A 25,867-nucleotide genomic window follows, 5' to 3' on the forward strand; every position below is an offset into this window, starting at 1 on the left:
GAAGATGAATCCCATTTGACCGAACAAAAAGTCAGCCAAGACACTGATAACTAAATTGATACTGACAGCAACGTTCTCCTGAAAAGAACAAAGGTAATCATCGCTGACTAATCATCGCTGACTGTGAGCCAATTCGTACTGCACCCATACCCTGGTCACTTGCTGTGGTCTCTAGATCTTAACTACAATATGTTTCTGAGGAACAAAATACATTCATTTTCTTTCCTTTTTGATTGCCTCCAACATTTCTGTGTTTTCCTACCAGTTGGGATGACTCCCCGTGTTGTTGTGCCACAGCCTGACGCTCTGCAGGTCTCCCAAGGAGAAGGGCGTTGTAAGCAGGAACAGATCCACGGCACCTCTCTCAAATGCAGGTTTCTTTGCATCTGACAGGTGGTGGGGCTCACTGTTTGCTTCTGCACCCAGCAGTGTTACTGTTACCTACAAAACAGTTCAATACTCTACATGTTACAAAAGGAAAATCCAATTATGAACCAAAAGCAGTTCCATACAGGGAATGGTAGGCCAGGTTGGGTGCTGGTTTAAACAGAATGAACATTTAGCTTTATGAAATGCCAGCAGCAAAGTAAAAGACACTGTATGTGATGTATGGACAAATAATCAACCTTCCAATCAGAGTAATTGCTAAAAATTCCAATATGATGCAATGGCACACACAGTTAAACAACAATTTTTCAATGTGAAAAAAGCCACATATGAAAACATCTTTTACAAAAGGTGTCAAAACTAAATGAACAAGACACATTTGATTTACAGTAGTTACCAGTAAGAACAACCTGTCCAAATTAGCACCAAATACATGTATTTTTTTTTTTATTTTTTTTTTAAAGAAACAGTAATAATAGCGGTTTTCTTTGGCCACATGTAGTAGTAGCAGAACATACTGCATTATGAACTAGGTTGTTGTGGCTAATGTGTTTGTAACAATAGCATTTATCTGAAGCCCTCTTTTGCACCTCCTTACAAAAACATTCACTCATTTTTATAAGTTCTATTTTAAACTCCACATCAACCCCTGATAGAAATGCATTGTCCTTTAGCTGTTAAATGCAGCACTGTGTTCAACAGCGAGTGAGACATAAATTAAATGGTTGCTGAAAACCAGCATGGGTGGCATAATGTTTGTCTAACATAAACCATGCAGAATTGTAGAAATACTCGTGTGAGGACGAGTTGTGAGCAGTGAAGCAAATAGACGAGTAGCTGATAATAAAAAAAAAAGCCATCTGTTTGTCTGTTAAAGATCTTTTACTGCATTTCAGTTTACAAGTTAAATGATGCAGACAGCAGTGCAGGCTGGTTGGTGTTAGCTGTTTCATATACCTTATGCTTCTCAATCACATGGCTCAGTCACAGCTGCAGGGACAACAACATCCTTTTACATTGAGGCAACTGCACACCATGACCATTATATTGTCATCACTGTTATCTGCTGATGCACTGAAGCGAGTGCTGTTTGTCACCACAGCTCCATCAACACTAACCTCCAATCATATGATGTATTTACTAGTGTAGATTTTGCTATGATTTGTGCTCATTTTTCAGCTGGATCCAGGCTGCTGTGCAAATTCTTTGAAAACTCCTTTAAAGAGTAGAAAGAGTTTTACACTAAATCAGATCTTTCACTGTTTGACATGTGTGATTCGGACTATATTTACCTCAGAGGAAGTCGAGGCTCCTATACGATGCCCGGTACTGACACTTAACAGGTAGCGGTACTTGTCCAAGGGGTCGTTGTCTTCCAGCACTGTCACCTTCACCTGTTTACCAGCCAAAAAAATACCACTACTACTGCTACTGTGCAAATTCTTAAAAAAAAAAATCCCTTAAAGAGTAGAGAGAGTTTTACACAAAATCCAAAAAAAACCAACTAAAAATGCAATGGTCCCAAACAACACACACAAAAATAAATATTGAAAAAGCATTTAAAATAATTTTTTCAGGGAAATTTCAGACAATTCTGAAAAAAAGGGGTATTATTTAAAAAAAAGTTCCTCATCAAAACTCAATATTCATTCATCCATTATCTATACCCGCTTTATCCTGAACAGAGTCACAGGGGGGCTGGAGCCTGTCCCAGCTCACTTTGGGTGAAGGCAGGGTTCACCCTGGACAGATCGCCAGTCTATCACAGGGGCAACACTTATAGACAGACAGAAACAAAGACCATTCACGCTCTCATTCACACCTAAGGGCAATTTGTAGAACCACCAATTAACCTGAGATGCATGTTTTTGGATGGTGGGAGGAAGACAGAGTACCCGGAGAGAACCCACGCAGGCACAGGGAGAACATGCAAGCTCCGCACAGAAAGGCCCAGGCCCGGATTCGAAACAGGAACCTTTTTGCTGTGAGGTGACAATGCTAACCACTGCACCGCTGTGCCGGGCCTCAATGTTCATAATGCAGAAAATAAAGAAAATGCAGTGAGACATGGTGTGTCATGCGAGTAGCAGTTTATGTAGCCTCGAGCTGTTAGCCTCTAGCAGAGACGAGGGATGGGCTACAAAGGTCTGGAAGCTCATTACTTCACATTGCACACACACCTCCAGATTTTACTCATTTTCAAATTTCCCCTGGAGCTTTATAAGGGCTTTGTACATATGTTGTCACGTTGTACTCTCCTCAGACTTGTAAACAAACTTTGATGTGTGAAATCAGAGCGATGCCCACCATCACTGGGAAGCAGACCACCCTTTGGATTTGAATCATAAATTATACTCTGGCGCTGGAGGGGTACTTTACCTTGCCTGTGTCTTGGATGTCTTTTCGTCTTGCCCAAACAACCACCAAGAGATAGGTCACAAAGAGCGCCCCCACAAAGCACACAACTACAGGATTCTCAGCAAAGGTTGCGAAAAGCTCAGCGGTGCGTGATGGGTCGACGAGGTTGGGCGTGACAAAGAAAGAGCTCCCAAAGAAGGTGAGGTGGTTGCAGAGGCACTGGGTGACTAAGTGTGTGCTCTTAGCTCCGACCTTGAAAGACAAAAATCCGTTACAGCCCCTAAAGTCAGAGCAACATGTTATGTAATGTGAATATTACTGTACTTACTCTGCATCCGTGATCATTCCAGTCCAGTCGGGATTCATCCCAAAATTTACACGAGGCTGTGATCGGGGTAACTGATAAACTGGCATTGATGGATTTTATACCTGGACCCACTATTGGCCTCACCACAAGATAGTGCACTCCAGTGTTTCCTTTTAAACTCTTTGGGTCGAGTAGCCACGTGTATCGCTCCTCTGTGACACACACACACACACACACACACACACACACAAACAATCAGGCAATGCATCACATATCTAATTTGAAACACATTACAGATGAAAAAGGTCTTTTCTCCACCACCGAGTGAAGGTAATTTTATTACCTTGTGTATTTCCATGCTGAGGCATCTGCGTCATTGCTATGTAGTTTGCCTCAGTGGGGTAGTCCATGTAACCAAGGAATACTTTGAAGGGTAAAGGATCCTTTGAAGGCACCATCTTTAAAAGATATCAACATAGTTGTAGTCAATTTCTAATTCAATGCATTCATGTAAGGAAAAATAAATTGACAGCTTATCCTGTAACGACGAGATCCGGAGCTTTTAATTATGAGAAAAGTTACGGTGTAGCCTCTTGGCATTAACGTTGGCTACTACGTTCAAGTTAGAACGATATTGGCAGATTTAGTTATTGAGTTCTTGATTCGGGAAGTTCAAATCTGCCAATATCTTTCTAACTTTACCGTTGTAGCCGGTGTTAGTGCCGACCGACTAAACCTTAACTTTTCTCATAATCAAGATATCTGCATCTTGTAACTGTAAATTTTTTTTCTTATGTGAATGCAATGTGCTTTTGTATGTAGCAGGCTATAGTAGAGCTGATTTTAGCGTGCCTATTTACGTTTTTACCTATAGACCAGCGGCTTGTTGCTAGGAATGTGACCGTCTGTCTGTCAGCGATCGATAGCTGTGAAACTTTGTACGGACATTTTTTTTTCTCGATAAGAAAAATTTGATTGACTTTGGTGATGAAATTTGGGAAATTAGTATCCAGAGGACGAATACAAGAAGAACATGCTAATTAGAAAAATGTCATCATACTAACATGCAAAGGTTACGTGGTGAACATGGTAAACATATCTGCTTAACATCATATCATCTTTCTGAGGCTGTCGTGAGCTTTGAGCTCAAGCAGCCTCACAGAGACGCTGGCCTGGCTGTAGATTTGCAGTCTCGAAGTCTAGTAAACTGAACTTGTAGTCTTGTTAAAAATGTCATCACACATTCAGTTTGAGCAGCAACAAGTCTGTGAACCTTTAACAACAGGGTGGTGTCAGCTGAAGGCACGTCTATGACCGTCGTGCTGAAGTTCCCGAGGTCCAGAACAGAGGTGTTCACCTGCTCTCCAACAGGCCTTGGCAAAAGAATCTGTGGGCCAGATCCAGATATCGATTGACGTTTAAATTAAAAATGTAAAACAATTCTTAATAATTTAAGCACTTTCTAGCATAGTAGAATATTTTTTTTTAAATGCAGGTAGGCTATCATATCAAACAGTTTGCTTTGTAGTGTCCTCGGTTACAATATTTTACTACTATTAAATATGGAATCATTTTTTTGCCCAGGACTTAAATTACATCAATGAATCCTGCGATTTATAAATGTGAAATAGTATAGTATAAATGCACGTATGGGTTTGTTACTATTGTTGTGGTACTTATTGCAATTGCAGGTGAGCAAAAATATACCTTCTATTCCACTATTCTAAGTAAGTAAGCAAATAAATGCAACACAGTGATGAACAGCATATTCAGGCAGGCCTGTCTCTATTCTTTAAATTTTTTTTGTTGTTGTTGAATTTTTGTCGATGACTAATCGGTGCCAAACAGTAAACACTTAGGTTGGAGGACACAAAACATACTGAAGTATTCTTATACTAAAAGCATGTGCACATGGGACACGAAGTGGGATAAGTAGGAATTTTATCTCACGCATTACAAGTGGGCGTGTAATGGACTGGTGACATTCACTGTCAGTATCACGTCCTTCAGTCCTCTTTGTCCTCATTGTGTAAAAAGACTAAAAAATAAAAAAGAGGACCTTCTTTTGCCAAAGTATTAAAAGGAACAATGTTTACACGAGTGTTGCTATGCCAAGAAAAGAGAATTGAATTGAGATTAAAGTAAAATAAATTCTTCCATTTTTACAGAGCTGTGTAAAGTACCTCCTATTGCCATGAATGTGTTCATCACCTGTTAATTATTAACATTCTGGTATGCATGAGAGAAGTTCTGGGTGTGAATTGCTAATCCACAGTGTGAATACACTCCAATTAGAGATGGGTGACTGAGAAAATAAAGTGCCCTTTTCCTGCAGCCACAGTGCTACTGAAACATAAATGCAGCCTCAAACAATTTTTTTTATTTTTTACTTACTAAATCTAAGATTGTGAAGAGCTCAATTAAACAGACTGTATAAATACACGGTCTACTTCACTTCGTCAGATCTAGTTTTCATCTCATGGAGTGATCCTAACACTAAGCTCCCTCTGTGTCCTCACAGTGAACATGGTGTCAACAGGAGATCGCAGTATTGAACAAACCTCAGATGAAGCATTGTTCCGGCACTAACCTCAATATCCTCACTTAAGTTCTCCACGGGGATACCAGACCCATATTTTGTTGTGAGGGATAGAGAACCGATTCGGCCACTGATGTTCCCTCTCTCATTCCAAGAAAATGGGTTTTTATCTAAGCTCAGCATCTGTAAGTGCATTTAAAGAGTCAAGTAAATTTAAACCTGGAAGTCACGCACACAGGGACATTCAGAAAAACGAGTGTACACAACACAGAGACACGGATAGAAACATATACTGACTTACTCGTACATCCACTGGTTCCTCTGAAGGAAAAATGTTGGAGGGTAATTCCGGGAGAGAAAATGCAGAGCAGGAACAGTTGGGAATATTTATAGATTCTGTGTACACATTTTTCCGTGTCACTCTGTGAGAAAAGATAATTAGACTTATATTAAAGCCACACTTCTTTTAAACTTTAATATGCAAGTTAGTTAGGTCCTCTGGCATGGTTGGATTGATCATTTCACTTCATCTGGAGAGAAATCCCAAAATAAAGTGAAGTGAGTTACTTTCTTGTCAACAGTTAGAAGCAATGATTGACACCACGGTAATATCTGTGGTAACTGCACAGCAAAGCCAGGAGGTTGATCGAGTTTTGCATAATACAGGAAACATGGAAAAACCAACATATCCTCAAACCACAATGACAAAATAGGTCTATTTCCAATACCAACCAAAATTTTAAACAAATTGTGCTCTCTGTTCCCCTCTATAGGTCCAACATGTCCTCATACACAATTGACAGAAGAGCTCATTGCCAAAACAAAATTCTGTAAATAACCATTGGACAGTACCAGCAACAGACCTTATGGTAACAATTATCAAACATGTGGTTAACATTGTGAAATGGTTGCACTTTTGTTAGGTGGTTAGGTTTAGGCACCAAAACTACTTGGTTAGGTTCAGGAAAAGATCATGGATATCTTCTATATCTACAATTACAGAGGTGTTCCCTCAATGCCTATTGCAGTGGACACATCTCAGATGTGGCCAAACTGGTTTAAAAAAAAAGTGTCCAATAAATCATTCTAATGAAAGATTTAACTATGAAAATCCAGTGTTTTGCCTTCGATTGGGACACCGTATGCCTCCTTAAAGAAACCCATGTCTGGGTCTGGACCCTGTGTGAAACTGGGTCTATTAATTTGAAAAGTTGCGGCGGTCAGCTTACCAGCGGTGTAACTTTGGGCTCTGCCCCCCCCTTCGATTTATAGCGCTAACTCCGCTATTCCAGTCCAGGCAGGAATATTGTATTTATGTTATTTACCTAATATATGATCACCCGTTTCTTTCCAGCTCAGTGTGAGAGTCTCTGCTGTGTTTTGCAGGTGCGTTACAGGTCGCAGTTTCTGTCCTCTGATCTCTGTGTGTCACACTCGGGGTGGAGCTCAACCTCTGCTGCATTGACAGAGTGCCAAGCAGACACGGGTGAAGGAGACCAAAGGGAGATTGTCCACTCATCAATTGATTAAGTTGATAGCGTCATTCTCTCTGACAGGTTTAAAAAATAAACGAATAAAAAATTATGAAAGTAAATGCCAAAGAATACTTGGACAGCCATGAGTATACCTGGCTGGCCCACCCAAGTAAGTCTTTGTGTGGGAAGCATTGCATATTTTCCGAACCTTCTGCGATCCACTCAGAACCGGGTCGCGGACTTTCAGTAGTTTGCGAGCTACGGATGGGAGACCCCTGATATATCTTTTAGTCCAACTAAGGCGCACTATATATTACAAGTTCATTCTAAAAACAACAAGCTATGTACCATGGCATGTTTAAGCTCTGCAAAGGCAACTTAAGTGTTGTTATCACAATGAGATTGCTAAGCAACCAGCAAAGCCTCCAAGATGTTACTGCTGTCAATACTGAGAAATAGATGAGCACCTACAGGTTGTTTTTTTTAGATACGTGTTGACAAGTAAGCTTCAGTGGTGGTGGTTGGCATGTCTTTTCAACAGCTGGTAGCTGTTTCTCCGTTTCAAGTCTTTATGCAAATCTACGCTAAATGGCTGTTAGCTATACAGTAGCTTCAGATTTATTGTTCAGTCAGGAGGATGGTAACTAATGCCAGAGTGCTATTTGGCAAATGTGTAGTGAAGTGGAACTTACCTTTTGACAAACACACTAATATGTGCTTGTTGGATTATAGTTGGACTATCACTAGTCTTTTTAAACATCAATAGTGCACTTTGTATATTCTTCAGGGCATCCAGGAGGGCATCAGATATTTCTTTCTGCACAAGACAACGCACAAGAGTTAAGATAGCAAATAGGTTGTTTTCATGGTTTTTAGGAGATTTATCATCAGTAAATTCAGAGACATTCAGATGCGAGAATTAGTCTAAGGAAGATTCCCCAAAATACTGGTCAGTCAACTGCTCTTTCTTGACAACATCTTAACCAAGGTGGTTGGCAATAGATAGACACATTCAAAAAACGATTTAGTGTCACATTGAGTTTTCTTTGTAGACCAAGCTGAATAAACTCAATAACAGTAAACAACTCTTTGTACAAAAAGTGCCAAAGAGATCCACATTAAACAGCAGCTGTACAAGTTTAACACAAAGGACCAACAAGAGCCTTTAAAACGCCAAAACATTTCACAATCACTCAAGAGAGAGAAATAAAACCCATCAGCATGGGCTTTAAAGTTTACCACTCACATTGGAAGAATAGTCCAGGATATTGCTTACTCCCTCCACAATGGTGGTGGCTGTGGAGTGTATTTCTTTCTTGTTTTCTTCACTTTCACTCACAGACATGTGAAGGATTGATGAGCTGAGGTTTGCCAACAATGATGAAGCCTCTTTCTGGAGGTGGGAAACAACTCTTACAATAACAGACATATTTTTGGGTGGTACTATACCAGTAATAAAACATTTGTATTCATTGTCAAGAACATTAAAACACCCCACTGTAATATCTCTCCTCTATTATCTTTCCTTAAATATACAAATTACACAACAGAGCTGAGGCAGCTTTGTACACCCAAATGTGATTCATTTACATAAATAAGTGAACCACAGTGCACCCCAATGTGTGGATTGCATGCAGTGATTGCATACAATGCTGGCTTGTTTTTCCTTTCTCCTAGATATATAGCTCCAGGCAGTACCTGTGCAGAGACACTGAGTTCAGTGCCTTCCTGGACAAGAGCAGCGAGCCCTCTGGCTAGCACTTGAACTTCCTTTGGTGTGTTGGCGGGAACTTCTTTGACCACGTCAACCATTATTCCCATCATCTTTTCACGGAGCTTCAAAAGACAAAAGTATTAACAAGCATTCATGAGATATTTTCCTATTTTGTTCGGTATTTAGTTAAACAGTGAGGAAAATATCTGCGCACAAACGAGTTTCATTTTCCATTGTCAATGCACACTGTCCCTTATGAAGTTGTAAGGCATGGGCCTTCTATACAGTCTTGCTTTAGTGTGAGAGTGATGGAAAACAATGAAGACACGATCCTGTACTCCTTCACAGTGTTGTGCAAGTTAACTGAAAATCAATCGCTCATTACTTATTATGTAAAATTACACAAAACAAAGACACCTCTACTAAATAGAAAACTGACATACCAACATGTCACACCTTCTGTGTTTGAAGGTAGATGAGAAGACATTGTGGTTTAACAAGCACTCAATTTTCTTTATTTTTGGTAGAGACAAACCACCTACTGACACCTCCAGCTGCATAGAAAGCTAATGCATCTAATAAGTCTGCACAGAGACCCTCCTGATATCAAGCCTTCTGCTACAGCAACAAAAACAGCAAAGCCCTAAACTTATAAGCATTAAATTAATTTATGTAAAATTAGTATTATTCTTAAATGTAGCTAGACTACCTTAAAAAACTAAATATTAAAATTTGTTACTGACCCCTACTTTTCAACTTCTCTTCTCCAAAGTACATACATCTCAAATGGACATAAGGAACAGTAAAACTAACATCTGTGAGTGTTGTCAGGTTCGTTCTGTGTTTTGGTGTCATGATGTGGTCACAAATTTAAGTGTTCCAGAAATTCATTTCACATTTTGGCCGAGGGATGTTGTTTCTACTACACCAACGCAAAACAGCAAGTGGAATTGTTAATTCTCATATGCTAATCTAAGCTGTTGAGCAACTGTACCACCTACCTGATGCACTGACATTTTTGCAGTCAAATATTAATCATCTATACAGTCTGAACGTACATTTACCTTTTGCCTATCTTTTTTCTCCGATTTATGGGATAGTCCGTTCAGTTTCTTGGCCACAGAATTGAAGATTTCGCCTATGGTTTCTCCCGACAGCAGACCTTCGTTCTTTAATTGATCTTTGGCCTTTCCCACTGCTGCTGTGAGACCAGCTACTGAGTTTGAGTCCTCTGCACAATCCTGAACCTGAGGAGAAAAAGCCATCATCTTACAGTGGTGTTGAGGGAAATTACAGCATTTCCACAGGTCTTCTCTTGCCAGGACATTCATCCTTTTTTTTTCTTTTTTTTTTTACAAACCTTTACAGTTATAGTGGTGCTGACTTCAAAGTTGTCTTTTTCTGCAGTGGCTGCTATATTCAAGTTGTAATCAGAACTGCTGTCTCCAAGAGGAAGGAAGAGACACTTTACCTCATTTTTCTCACTGCAACGCAGATGCTTACCTGACAAGACATGAAAATAAGTTTGATTATAGTTGGATTTCTGGGAGATTGCAGTTATTGTTCTACCCTCTGTTTGAGTACATTTTGGGGGTATTGCCCCCTTTTGGTTATATAGCTGTAGTAGTTTTAGAGCTGGGAATTTTCCCTCAGAGTCAAGGTGGCAGGATAGAGAGCGCATGTGACCATTTCTCCTTATGTAATTTATCTTCTACGTTGTTGCCTTGGACACTATTTGGGCAGTATTTGTTTTAGTGATTCTTTTGATAACAGTGACATAATACATTCTCTGTGGTTTTTTTTGTGGCAAATTATGTTTAAAAGCCGCCTAATCGACAATCAGCATAGCTTCAAGCTAGTATTAGATGCCCTGCCATGTGACTTAGCATTTTTTGTTACTTAGGTCCATAGTAATGAGTGTAATAAGTATTGTTCGGTATCGATTTGTGTTTGTATTTTGTTCCTTGTTGCAGTTTCATTGGAAGTAAAAAAAAGAGGACAAAGAAATCTTCAATAAATTCAACAAAAGTTATGCCTTGTGTTTTTTGGAGGACTTCGCACTGTTAGCTATCTGTCTAGCTTTGAACAAGGAATACTCATTGTGAGGAGAGAAAAGTATTATATGAATGCCATAGGGAGTAAAGTAACTTGAGATTGAGATCAACCTCTAAGTACTTACCATCAGTCTTAAAACAATACTGACAGTTAGTGCAGGGCATTTCAGCAACACAAGTTATGTTGAAACCATCAAGGACTGTCCCACTCGATGGCAATATGGTACATGACAGGCTATCCGTACTGCTTGTGGTTGATGCTGAAGTTGTAACATCAGTAGTAGCCAAAATAGTAGAAGTGATGGTTGTCCCGGCACTACTTGTGTCAGATGATGTCGTGGTGGGACCAGAATCACTAGTGGTGCTAGTGCCGGCACTGACCGAGCCCGATGATGAAGTGATGGGACCAGAATCACTAGTGGTGCTAGTGCCGGCACTAACCAAGCCCGATGATGTCGTGGTGGGACCAGAATCACTAGTGGTGCTAGTGCCGGCACTGACCGAGCCTGATGATGTCGTGGTGGGACCAGAATCACTAGTGGTGCTAGTGCCGGCACTGACCAGGCCCGATGATGTCGTGGTGGGACCAGAATCACTAGTGGTGCTAGTGCCGGCACTGACCGAGCCTGATGATGTCGTGGTGGGACCAGAATCACTAGTGGTGCTAGTGCCGGCACTGACCAGGCCCGATGATGTCGTGGTGGGACCAGAATCACTAGTGGTGCTAGTGCCGGCACTAACCGGGCCCGATGATGTAGTGATGGGACCAGGATTATTACTGGTTCTAGTTCCAGCACTGTTTCTGTCAGTGGATGTCGGGGTGGGACCGGCAGTGGTGGCTGTGTTATCGTTGGAGTTTCCAGACCCTGATCCAGTATCACCGGTCTTTGTGCTAAATATTTTGTAACGTGTGTTATCCTTCCATGACGCTGAGGGAAAAAAGGAGAAAAGTACAATGTGTCATTTACTGTTTGTTTTGTTTTTTATTTGATTAAATAATCAGGAAACAGCAAATGGCTAACATCACTGATTACAGGAGTTCAACCATTTTCATTCAAGGATTAATGAAGGATTTAAACGAGAAACTACTTATGAAAACCTTACTAACTCAACATTTTTCAGACAATACCATGGAATTGATAATTTGTTGGGAAGCCAAACATGCTAAAAAAAAAAAAACTTGGAAAGACCATTCAGAGAGCGATTATTAATCAATATATACTTACGAGAAGTTACCACCACGTTGACATCATTGTGCTTGGCCAGTTTAAGACTGGAGTAACTCACAGTGTATTCAGTGCCACCATACTGTTTCTTGATGAGTGGCCTTTGTTTTGCCTTTTTGTAGCAATCCTTTGTTTCTTTCTGTCAATAAGATAAAATGCAAATTCATTAAGCCAATGCCAAATATATATATATATTACTTTACACCATTTAACAGTATCTGATCCTTCATTTCCAAACAGCTCAGAATTTATTTCTCAGACTTACAACCCATTCCGTGTCTTTGTCTGGATCCTCAATGTACCATACGACATGTGGACATCGCACTCTTTTGCAAGTCATTTTAATTTTCGCATCCCTGTCCTCCTTTACTGGGTTACAGCCTTGAGTACAAGTGAGACTGTGGTACAACACATTGAGACAATTTGGTTAACACACTGCAAGAATGTTTACATTAATACAAAAAGCAGGCTGGCTAAGCCATAAAGCGTATAATGTTAAACAGCGAGTAAATTATCTACGTCATGACTGACTGATTATCAATTCAAGTTTAGTTATTTTGCTTTGTCTGTTAAATTATGGCAAATTAAATTCAAATTCAGTCTTCAAAAAACTGATTATTGCTCCAAAATGATGAAGATAATTTCCTGTAGTTAGTAGTGTCACCAATACCTTAACTTTGACAGATTTCCACTGAAACCAAATTACAGGTAACTATGGCCCAATCACAGAACCCATCAGCTATGGGCGAAAACAATAAGCCTCTGTTGGGCAACCAAGCAGCAACCAACAGTGACGTCACCCATTGGTTTGTGAATTGTTTTTATGAAGCCTCGAGTTTGGATTTTGTCCATCGCCATCTTGCTATTCTGGAGTGACCATATTTGGGCAAGCTGAGGATGAGCGAGCGTGGATCTAACCTGATCCTATTGGAAACCCGAGGATACTACGCCCCGCTCACAGATAGTGGAAACCTGACTGCACTACTGGCCTGTCAATCAAACAAAAATGCCCCCAAAATGCTTTCTTTTTTTTTAATTTTAGGCCTAATATGTAATTAATGATGGAAATATTTTCAGATGGACCACCAGAAAACTAATAAAGAGTGACTTTGGTAAATACATTAAATCGATTCGTGGGAAAAAAAAAATTATTTGCATTTTCCGAAGTTGAATAGGAGTCTACGGAGCCATAGCCTTTTTGGAGCCAACCCAAAGTGGCCCTCCGTGGTATTGCAGTCCAAGGCTCTTCCGCATTTGCCTCATTTTTTAGACCCGGAAGCTAGGTCCATTTTTATATACTCTGTAGGGGAAATTAAAAATATTTTGGAGATTACGATGAAGCCAGTGGACACCTGGAAAACGCATATCTGGGGAAAGACTTCCTCGTTCCGGAACCCCTCGTTGTATGTAAGCCACTTGAGCATTGAATTGGATGTTAGAGAGGAGTAATGTCTACGAAGAGACATCTGAAAATGGATAAAGTTAAAATTTTAACCAAAAATAGCTTAATTACTGCCAGATGGTGGCCAAGTGGCTATGTTTGGTCAGTATTCATAAATGGAAACCAGAAAGCTTCCGGTACCAAAATCTTCTCTTGTTGTCGATGGATTCTTTTCTTTTCATTTTGTACAGATTAAACATGAAATAGTCAGATAGGTGTAAAGAACCCAGGTGAGAATGAGGAAGCAGGAATTAGAGAACCTCAGTTTCAAAAAGATCAATTACCTTATATAGTCTGGTAGGTGAGCTGTCGGGGTAAGGGTGATGCATATGGATTCACTCCATTTCACGCTGTTATCGTTTAGTTTTGCATGATAATAATACCTATTGAACTGAAATGGCTCTGGCAGGCAGTATTCTGTTATGGTGTGAGTCGGTGTACTGTATGTTCCTGGGCAATTGCAGGGTTGCTCTGTAAATCAACAAGGAGAGTCATTATCGTACAGCCACTGACATAAAACATTTAAGACTCAGGTTCAGTTTGTAAAACATTTTGAAAGACATGTCCACTGAGTATCTAGCAAGGATATAAAAACTGAATTTTGTATCAAAACTGGACCTTGTATCTAAATATGTATGGATTCACCTGAAAGGTATTGACACTCCGCTACTTATTTGGCAAACTAAAAACATTGAATCGTGTGCTTAATCACACGGCAAATTTTGCCTGCGGTGGGTTCGTCAATGGACTTTGTTTGCAAATGCCAGCGCTTGCAAGACATCAGTGTTTCTTAAGATAGCATTACATATTTAAACAGACCAGAACATCCTAAAAACCTTTCCTCATGAAGTGTTTGAAAAAATCAGATAAACAGACTATCAAATTAAATGTCTACCTTTAATTCAGAGACATGTTTAAAACATTACTAAGAATTTTGAAATAGTAACTCAACAGTTGCATGCAATTTAGAGCCCTAATGTTGACCTAGAAAAAAAATTGAGACAAGAGCAACACATCATGATATAATAAAAAATACCAAACATTTAATATTTGATTTCTTTTTTTTTGAAAAAATTTGTAGAAAAGTAGGATTCTTACTGCATTGCCACTCATAACGTAAGGTACCATCAACGTTTTGTAATTCTTTACTGAATGAAAGCGTGATGGTTTCGTTTCTGCGAGATACCGATTCTGAAGGTGTTGCAGTGATCATCTCCTTAGATCTGACAACTCTAACATGCTGCTTTCTCTGAAAATGCAAACAAGGTGTTTTTTTTTAAAATATTGCAGTATGTATTGTAAAATGAGGCGAAGATTAGAGATGGGGGAACCACTAATACCTCGGTTTAGTTAAAAATAATTACCGTTCTCTTGTTAAATCTCAACAAATGGTCAATAAGGTCGTATGGTTTAATGACTGCATCCTTGCCACAGGAAGTAAACACATCCACATCCACTTCCAAAGAGGAGAAAGCATTCCATGCTCGGAGTTTCACTTGAACAGATCCTGCAGTCAAACACAGTAATTCACTGAGTGAACAGTAAAATGTGCACATATAGATATCTAAGGTATTTTGCCTCATATTTTGCCTATTTTTGATATGTCTTCCATACCTTCAATTGGGTGTCCAATGTGAAAAATGTTCTTCCTTGTATTCATTTCACTAGTTTCAGAGAATGAGCCATTGTCTCCAGTCAGGGAGAAGAGAAGCAGAACAGGAGCGCCGTGTTCAAGGGAAACACCAAGAGTAATGTTTGGAGAGTCCGAGCAGTTATCCCGCTCTCTCAATATGGAGGCATGAAGCCTGGCTATTTTCTCCAAAATACACACCTGCAACATGTGTATAATCACAAAACAGAGAAACACGTTCATTTTCCTTTCATATTTAATTTTCTTGAAAACTTATCTCAGCATAATACTTTCATTCGGTCTTTAATTGTGAAATAAGAAGCCTTGTACAATATGGTCAATTGAGGTGGGTTCATGACAAGTGGCAACCAACCATGATGTCACTCATTGGTTTCGGAACTGCAGTTCTGGAGCAGTTTGGTGTTTTGGAAGGTGCCATCTTGATATTTTGGAGCCAGAAGTGATCATATTTGAACAAGCTGGGGAGGAGCTAGCCGTAGAGCTGACTCAATCTGATTGGAAACCTGAGGACACTAAGCCCCTCCCACCGACAGCGTGAACCTGACTGCATCACAGTCCTGTCAATCAAGCAGACACTGCAAAATACTACTTTTTTAGGCCTAATATCTTAGTATACTATATAATATAAACTATATAATAGTTATTTTCAGAAGGCTTGCCAAAACACTGATCAGATGGATTGACATCAGCTAACAAACACCACAATAACTTGTGGAAAAAAATGTTTTGACTTTGTATTTCATGAGAGAAGTTGAATAGGAGTCTATAGAACTAGAACTTTTTTGTAGCTAACGCCTAGTGGCCCTTGGTGGTATCACAGTTTATGGCACTTTCTGAAGGAACGTTCTGACCTACAAGTGGATACATCCGACCGCCTGTCAAGCTAATAATATCCCACCAGAAAAGTTGATTGTTTTCTCAATAACGAGGGCAGACTTGGCTAGCCTACATAGTTTTTAGCCGTGTTAAACGTTGACAGCTCGGAAGTGGGACATTCCTAAATGGGAATTTTCCCAATTCAACTATGTACATTGAGTAGTTATTGAAAAATATTTTTTTATTTTTTCATAGATGTGTTGTGAGAAGGCATAGAGAAAGTTTGACACATTAAAACTGTACCTTGTCTGTAAAACGTTATGGAATAGAGATCTACCATTATTATCAGTGTCAAAAAACAATGGACTGCAAGATATCTCCAAACTTTTTTTGTGAATGCCACATTAACGTGTGTCACGCAGAGAAGAGTGGGAGGACTCCTGTGTTTACAAAAGTTAAGGCAGTGTAGTTGTGTGGGAAATGTATTTATATTCTTCAATCATTGATTAATTTTAACACCATGTTCCAGTATTTTAACGTACAACAATGGTGAGTCTAACGGAGGACACCAGGAAACTCAGAATTTTAAACAAGGTGAACAAAATTTCACAAAAATTCAGAGAGGTGATGTATTCACTGTGTTCTAGGGTTTAGAGATTTGATACTAATTGGCGGATTGGATTTAATGGTGAAAGGTTCAATTTAATTTATAATTTAGAAACACTTTAACTTCTCACTCAGCTCTTTAATCAAATATTTAGAATGTTAACTTCATATTTAATACACCAAACTCACAATCAGGACAAAAACATGAAGCAATGGTGAATCATGTTGTTTGTTAGTACCTGCATGTTTACTTATTCATTGTTGATTTACCTGCAGGTCTGTGGACACGTCAGGGAAGGTCACCATGTTATATGCATAAAGAGTCAGGTGGTGGCAGCCGGGCCCGAGCGGCTTCACCATCTCTGGAGTCACTGTGATGTTCTGGGGCACATTTCCTCTGACCACAGATAAACCAGACAACAACTTCTCATCACGCTGGACTCTGTAGTTCACATTTGTACCTACAAAATTAAAAATAAATAAAAAACCATAGTGAATGACAGATTTCACTCAAACACAAATTTAGGAAAAATTATATAAAATGGAGCAGGAGGAACTGTGTTATATCACGGTCACCATGGTCCTTACCTGCTTTTACTTGCATTTGGATTTGAAATTCTCTTCCAAACAGGGCTTTACAGTTGGTTTCATAAAAAGACAGGTTTCCAGCATAGCACCTGATGCCACTAATCTCTGTGACAGGCTCTTGAATTGTAATTATTTTCTGGGCTTTAATGTGTATGTCACTGCTGGTGCATTCGACTGCCACAACATACGTACTTGGGTGAGTATATTTGTGCACCACATCACTCTCCAACCTGGGAATATGCACACATAGATATGAAAACGTGTGATTACAGTTTGTTCTTCAGATCACATGTGCCTGACAAATAACAGTCCTTCAAAATAAAATCAAAATAAAAACATTTTGACATGAATTAAGAGTATCAGTCTCATGGTAGTTTGGATAATATGAGCAAACTGAAACTAATATTCCTGATAACAACAAGTCTGTAAAATTTAGATGAATATTTGAGTGTGTCGACTACTCCCTCTAAATGGCTCTTTGAACCAGCATCATCAAAATAATTAGCCCAAACATATTCAGTTGCTGATTATGTCGACTACATTTAATGAAAATGTCTTCAATGAAAGCAGCTATGTGTTATATTATTCAGCAGAACTGCTTGAAACAGTAAAAAGGAGTAGGCAAAAAGTAGAACTAACACATTACAGTTAAATGGTATGCCAATCACTTTTAAAATGAAATCATTTTGCAGTGTAATCACTCTTATTACAAAGGAAGTAAATTATTGCTGCTATTGTTCATTTGGTATCTTCAGCCGTTACGCTCCAGAAGATCTGAGAGGAACTGAAATTATTGATATCTTTAAATGTAAACAAAAAAAACAAAAACATAATTTTTAATGGATTTAGTGTTTATACTTATTATCAGCACTAATATTTATTATTCTGATTGAATTGAATGTGAACATGTCATGGGAAATTAATCCACCTGTTTCAAACTCAATGTGAGGCGAAGCTTTATTACACATTCTGTTACATCCCAGATTAAAGGACCCAAAATCAGAACACTTAAATCTAGAAAACTAAAAAAGTTGAACGAAGAAAGGTTTTCTTACAAGGTTGCAGAAGCAGATGGACAAAGCAGAGAGAGCATGGAAAAAACAGGTTGGAGTCAAGGTTGTAAGGGCAGAACACATACAGAGAGATGAACACTTGAATAAGAGCACAAAGCTCAAGTTCAATCCTGCACAATGGGAGTAGGGAATCAGATCTGTTTTCTTGCATCACTCGTAATGCAACACTGAGTGACAATGTCATTTTCAGAGTGGCAGAGTGAGCAGAATGTATGCTACCACAAGCAGAGTGCCATCAGAGAGTGGGGAGTTTTTGGAAAATGATAACAAAAGTCCACGAACAGAAGGCAAAATAAACTGTCTCCTGTCACTTCCGTGCCAACAGCTTCCATATCTGAAAACCGTGTCATCAGCGTAGCTGCGCGTATGTTGTTACCATGTACAGTATGTCCAGACACACACAAATCTGATTCGCTCACTTGCAAATAACGGTGCGGACAGTCTATTCAAAAGATCTGATTTTAGAAACAAATCGGATTTTGCCTGCAGTCTGAACATAGCCTAAATATAGAGGTGGATGCGTGTGTGCTGATTGGTGGATTGGCAGCAGGTGAGGTGGTTGTGTGTGCAGACAGGTGACTAGGAGCTGAGGGGGGAGTGATGACATCTGGTGGGCAGATGGGGTAAAAGAGGAGGCGGGTGAGAAGGCTGGACTTGGCACAGAACTGTGACACATGAACTGTAAACACACTTTCATGTGGAAAAAATAGTGCTGATTTAAAGTTTGGATTTGTTTTTAAAACCCACACAGTCAGTCATACATAATCAGTCTGTAAGCGTTGCTACTCACCCCTCCGGACTGGGCAGATAAATAACATGTCCATCTCCAGCATTCAGCTGGCAGTAAAGGTTTCTCTGGGGCGAATGTAGGAGCCACTTCACACTGATGGTGACGTCATCAAAAACAGCAGCCATGGTGCTCACTGACAGCGTGATCCCTGGTGGCGGGGGAGGAGGACCAGAAATGGTGCAATGTACTTGTAACCAACTGAGCTTCCACAAAATAAACAAGCACATCATCTTGGAGAGACAGATGGCAGAGAGACCCCAGATATTACACTAAGATTTTATGCAGCATCATGACCTATTTTTCCTCCAGGGTTCATTCAAGGCTCAAATATACTAAATTATTGTAAATGGTGTGCACTTGTATAGCGCTTTATCACCTCATATGTCTCAAAACACTTTTACATGGTTTTCCATTCATACATACATTCACACACTAATGCGACTGAGCTGCCATGCAAGGTGCCCGCCATCAGGAGTACATTCACACACCGATGGTATGCCAACCTTCCAATTAGTGGGCAACCCACTCTAACATCTGAGCCACAATTAAATTAGATTTAACAAAGTGACAAGATGAAAAAAGTGCTTGAATGGAAAGTATTTTTCAGGTAAGACAGATTAATAAGGTCATTTTAGTTGTTTTTTTGTGTGTTTTCAATTGCATGTAAAATAAATTCAGTGAAAACCACAAACTGTATGGTGAAAACAGAAGTACAAATATTGCAAGGACTTTTTTAGGTGTGGCTATTTTGGAAATATATCAAACACAATAAAATGTGATGAAGAGAGAAACAGTCTAAGTGAAAAAAAAAATCATGAAATGTGAGGTGTTTGTCACTTAAATTGCTGCTCATCTGAAGAGACAAAACACAGTGAAAAGATCTGTGTGGAGAAATTAAGTGACTGTAATCTTCCTGAAAAGAGTTCATGAAACAAATATTTGCAGCGCATGATTTGCTGCTGTTTAGGGTTTGATTGTACTGATGATTTAATGATGTCATTTTGTTATCATTTTTGTTCTTTATGGTTTAACAGCGCCTGACAGTAGAGTTTAAAATCCCTCAAATCTTTTTTAAACAAACTGTAATAGAAATTAAATGATCAGAGACCATAATGTATTTTAAAATAAATTAATTGATAATATTTTGAGAGACCATGAGGGGTTCATTATCTTGGTGTAAGATAAAGAGCCTTTATTTTAGGGGCTCTAACAGCTTCATCTTTGGACCATGGTTATATCCACTCCACAGAGGATGAAGTAAATGGATCGGTGGAAACAATCAGTCCTCAGTGCACGTCCTTTACCAGGTTTTAAAAAGTCTGATTCCCCGACATAATGATACCCGAGGCGGGATCAGAAACTTCTGTGACCTACCATCTTGGCAGCGGTAGGCTACAGACAGGTAGCTCCTCAGCTGAGGACACAGGTCATGAAAGGAGCTCATAACTTCAGCAACCTGGCAGACATGTCGGCCGTGGCAGTGAGCTGGGAAAAAACATAACATAACACTAATGACATTAAGACATTATGGAGTGTTTTTTTCATATTGCTGCTTTATATATTGCACTTAGCTATTTGGGCTTCTACTTCTCAACTAATATTCAGCCTCAAAGAAGTTATCATTCACCAACAGGGAAAGGCTTAACACTTCTGTAGACCACCAGCACAGCACAGTTGTGATGAAATGACAGTAAAGCCTGAGGACCGGTTTAGAAAACACTAAAGGCATGAGAGAAAACGCCATCTGTGCCCCCATCTGAATTCTTTGGGCCAGTGACAGCGCAGTAAAAGTAAAATCTTTGTCAGCACTCAAATCTCTCAGGTATTACAGCCCAGTTAAAAGTCAATAAATACAGTCGATCTAACGTACACTGAGTAATGCAACAGCCTAGAGTGTGTGTGTGTGTGTGTGTGTGTGCGTGTGTGTGTGTGTGTGTGTGTGTGTGTGTGTGTGTGTGTGTGTGTGTGTGTGTGTGTGTGTGTGTGTGTGTGTGAAACCAACAATGTATTAACAATAATACAATCAATTCTGCTAATTATTTAATAGCTACACAATGTTTGTCTGTTACCAAGTTTCACTTGCATCTTGTTTCACTTGGTGACAGTTTGGGAAATTTTCTGGTGGGACTTGAAAAACAATGTAAACAAACCCAGATGTAGCGTTTAGCCAGTGCAGAGCAGCCAGAACTGTACTGATGTGTTCTCTTCTCTTAGTTCTGGTTTATACTCGAGCTGCAGAGTTTTGAATGAGCTGAAGTCTATCTGTTGTTTTCTTTGGTAGGCCAGTAAAAAGTGCATTACAGTAGTCCAGTCGGCTAGAAATGAAGGCATGAATCAACTAAAATTACACCAAGACTTGTTACCTCTGATCTTATCCATGGAGTTAGTTGCCCCAGATCATTTTCTACAATTTATCTTTTTGTTTTGGGGCCGACTAAGAGGATTTCCGTTTCATCCTTGTTTAATTTTAGGAAATTATTGCTCATCCATTTATTTATTGCTGAAACACATTCAGTGATGGAGCGCATAGCTGCATCATCATTTGGTTCAGTGGTGATGTACAGTTGTGTCATCTACATAACTATGAAAACAAATATTGTGCTCTCTAATGATGTTCCCCAGTGGCAGCATGTAGAGTGAGAACAGTAAAGGACCAATGCAGCTGCCCTGAGGAATCCCACGGCAGCTTTCATGTTTCCCTGACACTTGATCTCTAATGCTGACATAAAACTTCCTCCCTTTGATGAATGTTTTGAGCCAGTTTAAATCACTGTCAGACAGACCAACCAAGTTCTCAAGACGATAGATCAAGATATCACGGTGAATTGTATCAAAGGCTGCGCTCAGGTCTAAGAGGATCAGAATTGAGACCTTTTTTCCGTGAGTTTAGTCGGAGGTCGCTGATTATTTTAGTAAGTGCTGTTCCAGTGCTGTGATGTGCTCTAAAGCCTGACTGAAACTCCTCCAGGATGTTGTTTTCTTTAGGAAAGGAGTTTATTTGCACTGAAACAATCTTTTCCAGTATCTTACTAATAAATGGAAGGTTGGATATTGGCCTACAGCTGATCAATGCGTTGACATCGAGGTTGGGTTTCTTTAGTAACAGTTTTACTACAGCTGTTTTGAAGGCATCTGGGAAAATTAATGTTTGAAGGGACGTGTTTATAATCTCGAGGGCATGACTTGAAATGCTGTTTAATACCTGCTTAAAAAACGCTGTTGGTATCGGGTCAATGCAGGAAGTGGAGGAGTTACACCCAGTGACAGTCTTACAAAGCTCAGTTAATGTGATGGAGGTACATTTTTCCACGGTGGCATCGGTGTTCCAAGATTTTTGGAGTTTGTCTGTGTTTACATCAGCAGCAACAGTGGCTCTAATTGAAGTGGATTTGTCTCTGAAGAACAGCGCTAGTTCTTTACATTTCGATGGCGAGACCTGCAGGGGGGCGGGGCTAGTGTTGAGCAGCAGCTCAATAGTGGAGAACAATATTCTTGAGTTCCCAGGATTCTTTGTAATAGTCTTAGAAAAGTAATCCTTTCTTGCAAGACATATTGGTTTGTTATAGGAAGACATGGCTTCTTTGTATATATATCACAGTGAACTGTGAATCCAGGGGGAGTGGTGTGTGCTGCCATGGTTGTTGCTCTGTCCTGTGTGTGCTGTGTGTGTGTGTGTGGGGGGGGGGGGGGTGTCCAGTGGCATTAGGACATATCCAGGAGAGAGTGTCAGCCAAGTCTGTGGCAGGAGGCTCGACATTTGTAGCCCCTCATGTAAAAATCTCTGTCTGTCCACCTTCATTTTGTATGTTGGCTGCTACAGAGTCAATGAATCGCTCACTCTCACGTATTTGATGCACTGTTTCAATCTTTTTGAAATGAATGGACGGATAGTCTACTTTTGTAATCACTTAAATGCATGAGTCAATATTCACTCTGAAAAGATGGATATCGAAATGATGGCAATTAGGCTTTTAAGCTGCTATTGTGTGTCTTTTTCTTCTGTAGATGTCCTGATGGGCAATTATTCTTTTTAAAGCTCTGCAGTGAGACAATGTATTCATTGTGATATCTGGCAAATAGGTCCATCACAGGTGGATTGAATTTCATCAGAGCTTTTTGTTCATGCAGAACCTATTATGAGGCCTGAGTGTTTGCTTTTCCTATTTCTGTGTTCAGCAAATTAAATGGGGACCTTTTATGATGGCTGTGCAGCTCAGACGAGTCAAAAGTCTGCACGGGATAATAAAAATTCATTTATATATCACAATAATAAGAGTAACAATTAAATTATTTCTGTTGCCGTTGCACAGAGGAAACTATTTGACTTGTTTTTACCTGTAATTGATTCTGTAACATCCACCCAGCCGCAGTCCTGTTGTGTGGATGTCGGTGGAGACAGCCTCGGTCGACAGTAATGGTTGTTCTTACGACCGTAGAAGGCGCTGTCGAAAATTAACACTTGACCAAAACCACACTGCAGAGTGGTGTTACGATCCGCACACACAATGGATCTCCCGGACTCTGAGCAGAATACAAAAGCAACACAAAGTGGTGGTAACCCGTCGCCGAGTGATTCAGTATGCTGACTCAGTATGTTGAGTCTGAAAACTTACCGAACTGGCAGATGAAACGCAGTTCTTTGTCGCAGTCTCTCGTGGCCGCCCACTGGAAGCCTGAGGGTCCCACTATGTATCCACAAGCTGCGCCCGGCTGTGGGCTGCTCAGCCACTTTGAATAGGTGACAGGTGAACCGTCGAGCCAAGAGAGAGGAGCTGAGGTGGGAGCAAACCAGTGCTTAACATACTGCTTATACAACATTACATATATCTGTTTATGGTAGAACATTTCTCAAGGGCTTTTTTTGTTTTGTTTTCAAGAATAATATAAATCTATCATCATACGCAGAAAAGTTAAATAACATTCCAAACTGTACTCCAGATAAAGGAAGTGGAAAAATGGTAGTACAATATATCCTCAGTCCAAACTATCATGTGTGATAAATGCTTGACAATATTCGCTTTAAATGTTTTTCAAGACTACACTGTAAGACCAGGAGAATATATTTAATGTATTGGATGTGTGGGTAAATCTGTCTGCCACGAGACACCATATGTATTGTATGAATGTGTGTTGAGCAAAAATAAAACCTAGTGTGTAAAAACAATTTTTCTAAATCTAGGATGTACGTTTTTTTGTGTGCAAAATTATCGATCTGTGTTGTGTGAAGTCGTATTTCATTGTACTGCTGTAGGAAAATTAAAGGCTGTACTTCAGAGAGAAGCCTATAATTATTGAACCGAGGAGAGTGAGAATGATATCTTGGATAAATGTACCATCATTTATCAGACCTCTTGATTTCCTGTCTCGCGTTATGGTGTTTAATCTGAGGTTTTAGCATTGATTTTCTGATGTCACTAAAACACAGGAGGACCATCAATGCACGATAAAAATGTATGTTATCTGAAGGTAGCTGGGCCAGCCTGACATTAAACCTTTCATCTGAATGTCTCCCTCATTCAGTCAGTCGCAGGCTGACTACCCACCAGTGTGTTAGGTTGGTGAAACGTCGTCAAGAACATCAAGCAAGTCCAACTGCCTTCAGATAATACTTACAATAGACCTTGACATTGATGACAGAGACTCTTTACAGAGTTATACTGTATCGCATTGCTGGTAGAAAATATTTGCCTCTGCCAGAGATTTGCTCAGGAGCCTTTTGTTGCAAATGTTTGTTGATTTGAGATCATAATTTCATACTTTACCATTTAGAATTGCAGTTGTCTGTTTTGCACTTGTCTGCCTTCTTACCTTCAGTTACAGAATATTGTTGATGTGAAGAGGCGGATGTTGCCACTCCAAGCCACACATCCTTCTCAGAGTCCAGGTGTTGCTCAAGGAAATGTTGTGTGTCCTTGTCAGGGATAAATGCGAGGTGTCCTCCACTCTTCTCACACCGAGCTTGAGCTCTGAAAAAAGAAAGCTGGAGGCCCACAAACTCAAAGCAAGACCCTCCAAAGGACTTCTGGTAATCTGGACAGGAATTGTCAGTACAATACAGACAGTTAAGTGTCACCAAGAGAAGCAGTATTTCCCAGCACATCTTTTCTGTTGTCCCCACACGAACCATCAAATGGTCTCACTGCTGTCTCACTGTAATTTTCGAACAGCCCTAAGCTTCTCAAATACACACCCTGTTGACATTCTGCCGCTGAATGGGTCTGATGTGAGCGTCACTTGTTTACCTACCATCCAGACTCCAAAAAACATTTAATGAATTGCTTTTGTACACAAACCAGAACAAAAGAAAAACTAGGGGAGTAGTTTCAACCATTTGGCGAGGTACTTGAGGCCAGGTTTTAAGTGTTGGTTTGTGACAACTACAGTTTTGTCTTTTGAGATGACCCAATTCAAGAAAAAAAAAAAAGGCCACTCTTCAATGAGATAAAACAACATAAAACAAAAACATTATCTTTTATTCATTGATTTACTTGCTCTTAATATAATCACAGGTACAAAGTTGACTTGAAATACAGAAAATTCTATAAATCAATAAACTGTCCTCAATGAGATACAATTTAAAGATAGGAGTAACAAATTATGTAAATGTGAGTCAATGTTCTTCAAAGTGGTTCGAATCATTTTTCAACATAAAATCACGACTACTTGTATAGGGGTGGGGAGGGGGGTTAAAAAGTTCAGACTGGTTCTGTTGCACCAAATGATCCACCGTTGTCAGTTTTGGACAGTAACTGCTGTCATGTGAAATGTGAATGTCACTCAGAAAACCTCTCCAGGCTTTCTAAAGCATTTCAAGGGTCTCCGTTCCCGATTTCCACAGATCA

At 39.7% G+C, this 25,867-nt stretch overlaps 1 protein-coding gene across 1 annotated transcript in view; it reads right to left on the reverse strand.

The window, feature by feature from the left end:
* LOC138201657 (polycystin-1-like protein 2) overlaps positions 1-25,867 on the reverse strand; it is a 42,423-nt gene that overhangs the window by 16,084 nt on the left and 472 nt on the right. The window contains exons 2-26 of the mRNA XM_069155273.1: positions 24,834-25,055; positions 23,639-23,797; positions 23,361-23,546; positions 20,400-20,510; positions 19,026-19,173; positions 17,355-17,392; positions 16,845-17,035; positions 15,116-15,332; positions 14,866-15,008; positions 13,395-13,526; positions 12,061-12,199; positions 11,155-11,763; positions 10,141-10,283; positions 9,845-10,027; positions 8,765-8,902; positions 8,306-8,459; positions 7,759-7,879; positions 5,893-6,013; positions 5,643-5,774; positions 4,326-4,439; positions 3,396-3,510; positions 3,074-3,264; positions 2,767-2,997; positions 1,680-1,781; positions 263-441 (exon numbers count right to left, since the gene is read on the reverse strand). Of these exons, the coding sequence (XP_069011374.1) occupies positions 263-441; positions 1,680-1,781; positions 2,767-2,997; positions 3,074-3,264; positions 3,396-3,510; positions 4,326-4,439; positions 5,643-5,774; positions 5,893-6,013; positions 7,759-7,879; positions 8,306-8,459; positions 8,765-8,902; positions 9,845-10,027; positions 10,141-10,283; positions 11,155-11,763; positions 12,061-12,199; positions 13,395-13,526; positions 14,866-15,008; positions 15,116-15,332; positions 16,845-17,035; positions 17,355-17,392; positions 19,026-19,173; positions 20,400-20,510; positions 23,361-23,546; positions 23,639-23,797; positions 24,834-25,055 (4,219 nt within the window). The remainder of the gene's footprint in view (positions 1-262; positions 442-1,679; positions 1,782-2,766; positions 2,998-3,073; positions 3,265-3,395; positions 3,511-4,325; positions 4,440-5,642; positions 5,775-5,892; positions 6,014-7,758; positions 7,880-8,305; positions 8,460-8,764; positions 8,903-9,844; positions 10,028-10,140; positions 10,284-11,154; positions 11,764-12,060; positions 12,200-13,394; positions 13,527-14,865; positions 15,009-15,115; positions 15,333-16,844; positions 17,036-17,354; positions 17,393-19,025; positions 19,174-20,399; positions 20,511-23,360; positions 23,547-23,638; positions 23,798-24,833; positions 25,056-25,867) is intronic.

Source organism: Embiotoca jacksoni, unplaced genomic scaffold (assembly GCF_022577435.1).
Source record: "Embiotoca jacksoni isolate LCO1_2020_lvr unplaced genomic scaffold, fEmbJac1.0.p SCAF_2, whole genome shotgun sequence".
NCBI lineage: Eukaryota > Metazoa > Chordata > Actinopteri > Embiotocidae > Embiotoca > Embiotoca jacksoni.